Raw genomic sequence first — 12660 nt, 5'->3', positions numbered from 1 at the left:
CTCCTCTACCAGATGGAGTTCATGGATCTTTTTGGATTTAACATGCCTCTTCATTATGGGGTACAGCTGATCAGAAAAAGCAGGCTGGAATGGTGGACAAGTATGTTATGAGGCATGCAGATAGGAAGTTTCCCAAGGAGGAACAAACAGAATGAACAGTAAACCATTTTTCAAGCACATTGTTTTTCTCTAATGAACTATTCCCAGATCACTGAAGCTTATCCAGAAAGTCATCATGGACAAGCTAAATGACTTTAAGTATTCACCTTAGGATCTTAGGAAGGTTGTCACAGCAAAAGCCTTAATTATGGGGAACATAGAGGAGTTGATAAAATATGCAATATCAATAAACTACCATTTACAGTAGATTATTAAAAGTAATACTAGCAAATTTTCAGGACCACACTCTTCACTGCACAGTTTCAAAGGAACTGAAGTATGAAATTGCGTAACTACTGTGGTATAGAGTGTAACATAAGAACAGCCATACAGGATCAGATACATACTGATAGTGACCATGGCAAACACTTTGGAGAGTTTAAAAATAGGACAAGCATGCAGTAATGCTTCCCCAGCACTTTCTCCCAGTCTTCAAGAAGTTCAAATGACTTCCTGGAAAGAGGTGAGATCTTTGAGTGTATTAGTTGTCAACATTTTGTGGTTTTTTTTTCCTCCACAAATGTATCTGTTTACTTTTTGAAACCATGTGAGCTTTTGCCAAGCTTAAGTAAACGTGGTAAAGAAAGGCCTCCTCCTGTTGTGGAAGCATCACCTTTTCGTTTCTTTCATAGCCCATACTCCTTGCATTAGAAGAAAAAAGTAAAAAACCGCTTCCTACTGATTTTCTGTATGTCACTCATAATTTACAGATCTTATTTTGTTCTCCCAGTCATCTCTCTCAGCCTGAGAACTCTCCTTAATTGTTCCTCATAGAAAGGCTGTTCCAAGCCCACCATCCTTCCTGTCCCACTCTGAGCTTTTTCAGGTTTTCAGATGGGATGGCCAGTGTATACAATATTTGAGGTGTCAGTGCATGAGGGGTTTGTGTATGGTATGAGGTATAACCCTAATTTTTATAAATCTCATTTACTGCATAATTGTCCAATGATGTGCATTTTCTTACAGGGCAGTCTGTGCTCAGTGACCTCTCTACAGTGAGATATATCTTTGTTTCATGAAACTTCTCTGTGTAAGTGGTGAAACATATAAATTAGAGGATTCTTCACCAAAATGGAGTTTACGGCTACTAGTTTTAGAAAGAAAAAACTGAAACTAAGTTTTGAAGACCATACTTAAGCTCCATAGAGGAGAGCATTGTATATGCCCCTGCATAATTGTCTTTTGTGGCTTCTAAATGCCCAGAAACAGGACTTGTGCCAACTTTTGAGTTACTGTTACTTACAAAATATAAAATAGTCAATCTTGAAAGTATCTTGGCTGTTTTAACCCTTTTCGTTGCCATGAGGGGACAGAACTGGTATGAGGCTCTTATCTCTAAAGAAGTGCCTGGATTTTAAAATGAAAACACCCTTCATGGAAATCATGAAGAGCTCCTTTTGCTTCTCCTTATTACATGTTTTAATGTGCTATAGGAACCCTTAGCATTTAGAAACCTGTTTATTTGCAATCTCTGCCAAAAAATCATCAGTATCCTCTCAAATCCTTTTGTCCAAGCATATCATATAGTGATATATATGATATATAGTATATATATATGATCATATAGCGATATATAGTGAATAACGTGCTGTTTCCAATAATTTCTGCTTAGTTAGGTACACAATAACAATGGTATTACATGTATTCAATCAAGTATTTTTATTCATAGAATACATCTCAAATTTATTTTAGCAGTTTAAATAAGTGAGTTTAATGTATATTTAGTCAAGCATTACAGTAGTGAGGGCTTAAGTAGATTAGAAATAAATGAATCCAATTAAAGAACACGTCTGTGAAATTTGATATGTCATAAGCATGAATGAACTGTTTGCACAGCAACTGTAAAGAAATCATTAATGATTAACTATCTAGAAGAGGTTTAATCAAGGATAAATGATCTAGGACGTAGTTAAAAACACTGGTGTTGAATACATGGTGATCCTGAAAGAATAAAAACATGCTTTGCATCAATAGTGACATGAGTACTGGTCTCGGGAAAAATATTTTTTGTTATCTGTGGTAGACGTGCGGCCAGGGGCTGCAGCTGGGAGTTAGCTTAGTAACATCAGCTATCATATGCATTGGTAGCAGGAGATCGTTCCTTCCAACAAACAGCTGAAGTCTAATAGGCAAGAGAGGCAAAGATATTTCACACAAGAAGTGTTTCCTACAAGAACCTGTTGTTATCCTCCCTTTCAGAGCTAACATTGAGCAAAGTTAAGGCAGGGATTCTCAGAAGTGATCAGTCCTGGGCTAAATTTGACTCTTCCAAAACTAAAAGTCCCATTGGCCACCTTGAGGGTAAGCTCAGGCAAGTGCCAAGTGCTTGCTAAAATCCCATGATACCTGATTTGTCCCGTGTGCCACCAGTAGTCTGTGGGAGGGTTGAGAATTAAATCCAGATCACTTGGCTACTAGATCGGTGTCTTAAAGGTGTTAGTGGTATTCAAGGTATATTTTTTAACACATCAAAATATTAAGAAGTCTGAGATGGGAAAATCTACCCTCTATAACAGCAGCCTGTTGGACTGTTGTCAGTCTGCCTTTCTGCAAAACCGAAACCGTCTTACAGGGATATGTGAGAACTCATGTTTGTGTGGCATTAATTCCTAAAGGGGTGCTGCATACATGCACTTGCTTATGCACTGAGGTGACACTGGTTGTTATGGAGTGGTTGAAAAGGAGTAGGTGGAAGAAAAAAGTTAGACTTTTAAAAGTTTCATTCAACAGGCTTTTGGTTTATTCAGAAATACTATTTTGAATGTGCAGGTGAATTTAAAGTGAATTTAAAATGATTACAAGGAAGTCACCACAATAATTTAATAAAGGCTGACAGTATGACATGAGTCATAGAATTCTGCAAGGTTTAACATGCCTTCAGAGAAAGTATTCTTAAACATTTGTTGGCCATCAAAAAAAAAAAAAGGCATTGCAGGCTATGTGTCTCTAATCAAAATTTTTCATTATTGGGCAGATTCTAACATATACAAACATTTATAAACTCCTGTCAAATGTATTTCTCCATTTAACTTGGCAAGCACTGAATATACATCAATATGACTTCTAGCCAGTTGCGCTCCTAGGCACCTCGCATTTGAAAGAAAACACTTCCAGTATAAATAAAAGTTACAGAATTAAACTCAGGTCATCATACTTTATTTATTTAAAGCTTTTTTCCCAGTGCTATCTGTAACTAAAAATGGTAATTATATTTATATATAATTAGCCTAGGATATCATAAGCATTTTATTCACAAACAATAATAAATCCCTGCTGCATATTTTCATCTAGCAAATCTAGTAAATAAAGGCAAATACAGTATACAAAGGGCTCCTTTTGGAGCCAGAGATGGCTAGACACGTGGTTGGGAATGACAAACTGTACCTTCAGACTGCTGAAAACTCTGCCACACCATGATTATCTAGAGGCCACGATGTTTTATTTAACTCTAACCGACAGTTAAATGACTGCATTCTGAGATGAGAAACCAATCAGGGAATATATAAAATTTCTCTGACAGCAGACGTCTAGAGGATGTCCTCTGACATTTGTGTTAAATGACCTGTTGTCATAGTTTAACTCCAGCCAGCAACTAAGCACCACACAACCACTTGCTCGCTCCCTCACGGTGGGACGGGGGAGAGAATTGGGAGAGTAAAAGTGAGAAAACTCGTGGGTTGAGACAAAGGCAGTTTAGTAGGTAAAGCAAAAGTCGCGCACACAAGCAGAGCAAAACAAGGAATTCCTTCACCACTCCCCATGGGCAGGCAGGGGTTCAGCCATCTCCAGGGAAGCAGGGCTCCATCACATGTAATGGTTTCTTGGGAAGACAGACGCCATCACTCCGAAAGTCCCCCCACCCCTTTCTTCTTCTCTGCCCCAGCTTTATATACCGACGTCGTATGGTATGGACTATCCCTTTGGCCAGCCTGGGTCAGCTGTCCTGGCCGTGTCCCCTCCCAGCTCCCCGTGCACCCCCAGCCTTCTTGCCGGCAGGCCAGCACAAGAAGCTGGACTGTCCTTGACTGCTCAGCAACAACCCAAAATACCAGCACGTTATCAACATTTTCCCATCCCAAATCCAAAACGTAGCCTCATACTAGCTTCTGTGAAGAAAATTATCCCAGCTGAAACCAGGACATTCGTACAGAAAACTGTGCTTCAATTTTCCTAAATGTATCAAGTAACATAATTAAACTTCCTGGTTTGGATTACTCTGTCTTTAAAAGCAAATACAGAAACATGGTATCATGTATGTGAATCTCACAGCTGGAGAAGCTGTAAACTTTGACTCAACAAGATGTAAACAGCTACTGTTGCTTATGCTATTTATGGAGATAAATGGGTGTCTGGAACTCAATGAAAGAATCCAATATACAGGTCTCATACTTCTCCAACCAGAAGCATTGCTTAACCATTAAGTGTACTAACGGTAAACAACCACTTGAAAGATTTCTGGAGGGTCTTTCCAATTACTTTGGTGAGCAGTAGGTCAGGCTATATGGGACTTTTCGTTCAAGAAATTTTAGAAAAGAGGATTACTAACATCATCCCAATAACGGATGGAAGAATGGAGGCAGGGAGTATCTCTGAGGTCGCATAACTGCATGTCAGTGTAGTTTCATAACAAGCAGTGAGGTTCAACATCTTTTTTCCCACTTTGTCCTGAAATTTGGCTTCCTGTGTGAGCCAAGTGAAACCTCCTCATTCTGAGTGGTTCTGGAAGATGCTAAAGGGGTTGCATACTCTCCTCCTGACAAGTCTCGTGAGCAGACTGACGCCTTTGTAAACATTTCTGAGACACATTGTACATGAACAGAGGACACAGCAGATGAGGAAATTGTCTGTTTTGTTGTAGCATCTGCTGACTTAGAAAGGCATGAAGATGACAAACAGTGAGAATCTGTTCTCTTTTCACTCATCTGCTGAATGGAGCTCTGTTAGCTTTGCATGAGCTGGAGTGTGGAAATGTTAAAAGTCGCAGGCATTGTTTAAAAGTAGAAGAATGATATATTACAGTATTGTGGTCAGAGATGCATGAGGAAGTGCCAGACTTTTACCACCTTCATGGCTGATTTTAACAGAATTGCAACAACTCAACAAAATAGACGGAACATTAATGACATTAACACCATTAGTTTAATCTCACAATTTCTACTCCATGTTCTGTTAGACTGGCAGAAATTCAGACAAATGTTGATTTTTCTGATTTTTAACTAAAAGAAATGTTGAGTCCATATATCCCTTTTCATAGATTTTCATGTAAAACTAGAGGAAATTATGAACATAGATAATGTGTTACATAGAAATAATAGTGCAACCAATTAAAATTACACCTTGTTTTCTTTTGCATGAACAGTATTTTCCACTTTGCTTCAGACATGCGAATGATTGTACCCATGGTGTGGGAACCTGCTAGATTGAGATCATCTAATGCTTTTACTTTCAGCTTGTACTTCATTAATTACTTTAATATGCATAAGGAATGACAGGGGTGTAGGTTATCCAGTGTTTGTCAGGTCTAGGTGGTCACCTGATGCTTTTTTATTCTTTATTTGCTGTGATTTCCAGTACAGTATGATCACTGCATATTGTTCAAACTATCAACTGAGAGGTACCTGAGGATAAGAGATTTGTTTCCAGTTGTATATTGATATTTTCATTGCTGCTGGAGAGAATGAAATTAAATGCATTTCTAATCTAATGCCATAACACCACATATGAAAAATGAATTTCTTGAATCTTCTTCAAGGTGTCTAAATTTACTGTCTTTCAATGCAACAAAATACACTGTAAATACCTGTCTCTCTGTTGGTTATCTATATAGTTTATTCTTCCTTTCTGATATGTTGTGACATTAATGTAAAAAGGTGCTTTTCCTTATGGCTTTTGCAAAATTTTCCATGGGATGATAATTTTTTCTTCTTTTTTGAAGGTTTTCTTCTTGTTTTGAAATTTATGTTGCTTACGACTGTACCTATACAAGATCTCTAGTCTTGAGTCTGGTTGTTCTTCTTAAGTTCTTTTGGTTGAATCTGGATATTTATTCTTCACTAATGGATGTTATTGTTTTACTCTTTCCTCTGGATACATCCTGTTCAGCTGTTCTTTCTATTTGAATGCATTTTTCAGGTCTTAAGTTCTCTTCTGTTCCGTAGCCAATGCTGTCTTTAAGCAGGGAATCTTAATATCTTCAAAACTATTTGTGCCCTTAGCTCTCTAATGTTAATGGCTATTCTCACTTCAGTTTTTAGATTTTGATTAAAGTAGTCACAGACTTCACCCTATTACTCCAAGAAATACAACTACAAAAAAAGCCCGTCTTGTCTGTACAGTTTTAGTTTGTCTTGGGCCATACCACGCCCACTGTGCCTCTGTCACTAATTCTAGTCTTCTAAACATTATTTCTAGCAATGCTGACTCACCCTTTCCTCTTCTTTTTTTTTCCCTTCAACAAGGCCAAATAGAAAAATTCTCATTTTTTTCAGTTTCATGGTAAGCTCTATCCACACACTCAGTTGTCACATTTGTGCAAGCTCTGTTCTTTGCTGAGAATTCAGACTTTGTGGTGCTCTGATACTTCCTTACTCTTCTTTTTTTGTGTCTATCTGTTAATCAGGCTTTATCTTTTTCTCAAACTTTCATTACATAGACTGTTGCCGCCATGTTTTATTTTGGCAATGATAGTAGGCAGAAAGTGTCTTCTAAAGCTGAATTGTGAGAACTCTTCACACAAGTGTTGCAGATCCAGCTGGCATCCAAATCATGTGCAAACAGATTGCCTTCCTCCTCCAAATGCTTTTCTGCTTCAGTCTTTGTCCTTCTCGATCTATGCAGCTTGCTATAGCTAGATCCCCTTAGTAAAAAATGCATTGTACTCAACTTTCAGATGTTTTATTGCAGAGAAGCACAGTTGGTACAGCTATCAATCTTTGTTTTTTTGTGATAGTAGCTCTAGTACATCAATAAGTGCTTTCAAAACTGGGCTCAAGCTTTATAATGGCATGGGAAGAGCCAGAGACATGGCACAGACTGGAAATGCTTCTGGGAGTTAGATCTGAGAAGAAAATGGGAAGCAGCACATTGTAGCAAGAGGATTTTATGCTTTGTTTTCCAATTTGTTTTTGCTTACAGCGAAGCATGGTAATCTAGTTTGTAGGTGCCTGATACATTGACCATACTGCTCGGATTCCCGTATGGGGGGAGGGACCAGGTAGAGGAAAAATAATACATTTTTGGAAGCGTGTGCTACCAAAAGCATATGTGTCCAAGTTTTTTGAGGAGTCAAAGAAGACCTAGAATTTCCATCCAACTGTGGAAAGAATGGCTGTTTCCCATCATGAAAAGGTGGAGGTCTTCAATGTGTTTCCCTTTGCAAAGAAGCATCACTTTGGTCTTGTCTGGATTCAGTTTGATCCATCTGTTCTTCATTTAAGAGCTAATTTCCTGTAGTTATTCTGATGTTTTATAGTGATGATAGTTGCATCAGAAAATGAGATAAATAGTAGATTGTCAGCAACATACTGTTAGCAATTGAACACATGCCATATCACTCTCTCTCTCAGCAGTCTCATGTAGATAGATGTAGATTATATGGATCCCTGTGGGATCCTGAAGGTGAGGACCTTGGAGGAAGAGGCTCATATCCACCACCTTTTTTTGAATTGCATGTAGAACACAGCACTACTGTGGTGTTGGGACTGTGTAATAGAGGATTCAGGTGTCTGAGAACAGGAATCTGGAGATTACAGTTCCATGGTTGGTGGAAGTTTTATAAATTCCTCCAGGAAGTTGTCAGAATTTCCATCTGTAGTTTGTGTACCACTAGAAGCTGGTTCCTCTAGTTCTTCGCCTCACAGTGCATATGGATATATTCAAACATTTTAATTTCTTGGTGGAACTTCTTCTGCATCTGACATTGAGACCACAGGACTCTTCCTCCATGTTTTCTTTGCTTTTTTTTTTTGAACTTCTGGTATTTATCTTGGCATGTTACTAGTAGCGTTCTGGTATCTATCTTGGCTCTTCTGAGGGGTAGCTGTGCTATGATAGGGTTGAGATGGTATTTAATCATGCCTCAGTGTTGCATAAATGTCCAGGTGTTTCATCTGCAAGAAGAGTGCAGATGTGTTCTTTTTCTAAGGGGAAACTTTGCATTCATCAGCAAGAACTTCAGATAGTTTTTTTCTTTGTTTAATGATGTAACTGTCTAAGCAATTGGCTGCAAATACAAGCTCGTGGTGTTTATTGTAACATGCGGTCTTCTGGGAAGGTGACTCCTTGCCCTAGTAATACCAAGGACTTAGAAAAGTAACACATAATCACAGAATCACAGAATCACAGAATGATGGCACGTAAGGTTTGGGCAGCCCTAGTTTGCCTATTTTTTTCAGATTCCCATGACCTAGAAGTGTTGTACAGTGTAGTCTCTATGATTTGAATGCTTGGCCCTTACACAGATTGTAAGAGCGGGCACGTAGTGTTGGAGTGACAGTCTGTGGTCTTGAATACTGAAGTGGTGTTTCTTCCAATTTTTTAAAACTCTTCCACTGACATGAGAAAGCAGCAGGTGGTTACAGGGTAGCATACACTAGAGATGGACAGGTAATGGCAGGAGTGCAGGGCTATGGGTTCTCCAGGAAAAAGGGAGGCAAAGGGGTTGATTGATAGGTTCAAAAATGAAACAGAACCTCCTCATATCCCTAAGGCTGTAGACAACTTATCTACTTGGTTTTGATTTGTTTATTTTCTGCATCTGACATTGAGACCAAAGGACTCTTGCTTTTCTTACAATCAAATTGTCAGAGGGAATGTGTATATCAGGATGAGATGTATAGTTTTTTCGGGACTGTTGATAATACCTCATGCTACTGTAGTCGTTAAATATGAAGCTTATTTGACTTCCTTTGTTTCTGATGTTTAGTATAACATAAAGATAATTCGGTAGGACCCAATTATGGAAACAGATGTTTTGCATGTCAAGCCAAGGTGTCTGGATGGAAATTCTAAGGGTAAGGTTGGGAAAGATTAATGATTTCAAAATATGTGGATAAGTCTTACCTGTCAAATAGGCCAAGGCAAATCCCTGTATTCAGATGCTTTCACTGTAGGCAGGATATTTGAAATGCAAATATTATAGCGGAGGCCTACCTCTATTAAAGCCAAAATTTGAAGAAATGACCTTGTTAAGAAGTAATTTTGCATTACAAAACATTAATTATAGTTGGCCAATCTCTGTCTGCTATGGGCTCGAAACAGTGTAGTCAGCACAGTTCTAATGTCAGCGACTCGTTTTCATATGTTATATATACATGGATATTGTCTGCATTGCCAAAAAACCCTAAGCCTCATCAACCAACAAGTTTATTGTTTATCAGGTGCAAAAAAACTTTAGTGTAGAACTGCCATTAATTAATTTGTCTGTTCTGCAGTTTTATCTATGGCTGTTCAAAGATTCATCCTATTTAATTTACTTCAGTGATTTATCAAGTTTATCCTTCTACCCTTGACTTTTATCTGAAAGCATTTCAGTGTACTAAGCTGTGATATGCATAGGTTGTGGTGCAGTTCCTTTCTAAAAAATGTTAGACTGTCAAAAATGTTAGACTGTCATGTCTTACATCAATATACGTGTGATTATAGAGCAAGATGTTGTTGCTAAAGCTGGGTGAACAATTTATTATTAATATAATTCATTAAGGATGAGAATGAGTCTTTAGGTTTGGATGGAGTACGAGGTAATGTGTGAATGAATATGTTGTCTCCTTGACTGCGTAAACAAAACATTATTCTTCCCTTGCTCTCCTACTTCTTTGCCAATTAACACAAATTAAGAGAAAAGCCGTGAATCCTTCCTTTTTTCCTCCAGGTAGGTAGGTCAGGAAGAAACTCTTGCTTTGCTCTCTTCTAATAAATCGTTGTCAGAATAGGTTCAGTATATGACTACGTGAAAGAGACAAAGCTCATTTCTAACTCCCTCAGGTATCAGCAGAGATTCAGATGTGTGCAGAGGGGAGCAGTCTAATGCATATGCCCTCATTATGCGTAGTAGGACATTGTGAATAATGCCAGTTTTCCTTACCTTTATGTATTCATCAGAAGGTTTGACGAAACTAACACTGAACTTCACAACTGCTGTTATATTTAGCTCCCCATAGAAAACCTCCAGTATTTTGTGAGTGTGTGTCAGGCCATTTAAATCACAAGAATTTTATTTATTTAGCATTTTTTTCTGGCTGGTAAACTATTTTAATGTAAGGAACTTAAAACGGAAGGAGAGACACTCACAAGACTCATAAAAGAATAAAGATTCAAAAATTTGCACAAATTGCCTGAAGCCTTGTAAACTATGAAAAATATAACCTTAAAGATGAAGTGTTTTTCACAAAAAATTAATTTGTTCAATTTACTTAGTAGTCTCTGTAGGCTATTATGTGCATCCTCAAACATGCATGAACACACACATATATATACACACATGGTAAGTTTGTAGTTGTACAGTTAAAAGAGTTTTGAGGAAAATGTATCCTATTTACTGCTTAGCTATGTGACCAACGCAGAACTGTAATATAAATCTCTGAAATTTCTATCCCATTGTTTTTATTACTGAAGAAAGTAGATCAGGATGATAACAGTTGGATGCAAAAAGCAATCATATTTTCAGGATAAAAATAGTGCTATTGTTTAGTAAGCTATACTACTTAAATGTATTAGGGGGGTATACTGGCTTGCCCTGAATGGTTTTATTCTTTTTCTGTAAAAATATCTTCTGCTTCCACCCCCCACTAAGAAGGAAGGAATGTTTCCCATTAAGATATGAAGTGAGTTTGTTTTTCACTTTTGCCTTTTATATAGGGATACTGAATATAAAGGACTACAGCTCTCCCTGGATCAGGTCACTGCTACCAAGCCGGCATTCTCATACGCAAATTCAACTCCGACCATAACGGATAATAGAAAGGGAAGCAAATCTCGCCTCTCGAGCACAAAGTCAAAATCAAGGACATCACCATACCCACAGGTAGTTGTCTTTGAAAAACAAAATTAAATCTTTTTGACTATCTTGATTTTGACTGGTATTTTACCCAAGTAATTAGAATGGGCCAAAGAACGTGTTACTCAAAGGGAATAAAGGACGACAGGTTATAGGATCTTGAGACAGGAATATGTTTCTTTAAACTGTTTCTAGAAGGCTGGAAACATTTATGTTTCGGCATGCATCATAAATCATCATCAACAACAATAAAAGCACAGGGCTCACAGTTAATGAGGAGTGGACAGAAGGACAAGTGAAAATGTTGGTTTTGAAATACTTGGTTTGAGAGGATTGTGAGTTTTGCCAGTTGAGAAAACTTGCTTTATATTACTTACTTTTCAATAATTCCAACATATCTGGAACGTTGCCAGGTGTTTGATAGCTGTTTAATACTGAAATGTTAGTCAGGAGGATTGAGTTTTGAGGACGAAAAGCAACACGCTAGCTTGCTGAACTGGAAGAAGAAAGCTTTTCTATGCACCAAGTTTTGAAAGGGAGAAAGCTCTAGGAGGTGGCCATTGGCATCGGTAGACTTTAATTTCCCTGATTTCATTTTCAGGCCTAATGTTAGGAACATGTCCTAGGAGAATGGACCAGACTTGACTGGGTCTTTAAACTGGAGCTTACCCAATACATTTACGCAACTGATTTCTCCAGACAATGTCACAACACTTGCATTACTGACATTGTCAATTTTTTAGCTCAAATAAATCTGATTTGTTGAAATAACCATTATGTTTACTAAATAATGATGCAAGTCTTACAGCCCTTATTCCACCAAAAAGTGGATATAAATGTATGCATTCATGATGTAACATTGAAGAGCTATGTATTTTTAAAGAGTCCAGGTCAATATTTAACTGATAAAGACCTTGATGACTACAATTTCTCTGCAGGCACAATGTGTTCTAAACTAACCTCTAAAAATGTACAATGTGAGCCCAAGAATCTACATCACTTCCTTGTTTTCCTTCTTTTTCCCCTCAAAAGTACAAAGGGTAAGAAATTAATTTAACTGATATCTGCATGTGGTACAGGGAATATTTAACCGAGTGCCTAGATATGAACTCAGATTCTTAATTTCAAGCATCTAATTTTGCTAGATATTGTTCTGGATTTTATTGCTTAATCATTTGTTCACATGCATTTCTGTGGGTTGTTAAAGAAGCGTTTTTCTCTTGAATATGCTACACCAAACAATTGTAATAAAACTGCTTTAAAGAATTGGGAAAGATACCTACAACTAATTCTAAATTAGATTTTTAAGAATACTATCTTTGATTTACTGATTTTACCTTTATCTCTCCTTACACAGTCTTTTCAGAAGTCCTCATTTGCTAGCAGGACAATCCCAACTGTTATCGTCCCACATCAATTCACTTTCTGAAAGTGTGATTTTCATCAGTACCTCCTTATTCTCTCTGCCACAAGAAAAATTCCTGATCTAACAGAGATTAGACAAATAG

At 37.6% G+C, this 12660-nt stretch overlaps 1 protein-coding gene across 1 annotated transcript in view; it reads left to right on the top strand.

Annotated features, from left to right (window-relative positions):
- Positions 1–12660, top strand: part of SIM1 (SIM bHLH transcription factor 1) — a gene marked incomplete at its 3' end in the record, with an annotated part of 49259 nt that overhangs the window by 26352 nt on the left and 10247 nt on the right. The window contains exon 9 of the mRNA XM_081998259.1: positions 11014–11179. Within this exon, the coding sequence (XP_081854385.1) occupies positions 11014–11179 (166 nt within the window). The remainder of the gene's footprint in view (positions 1–11013; positions 11180–12660) is intronic.

The sequence above is a fragment of the Phaethon aethereus genome (genome assembly GCF_964289735.1).
Source record: "Phaethon aethereus genome assembly, chromosome: 3".
In the NCBI taxonomy this organism is placed as follows: Eukaryota; Metazoa; Chordata; class Aves; order Phaethontiformes; family Phaethontidae; genus Phaethon; species Phaethon aethereus.
This window is presented reverse-complemented; position numbering and strand designations above follow the sequence as displayed.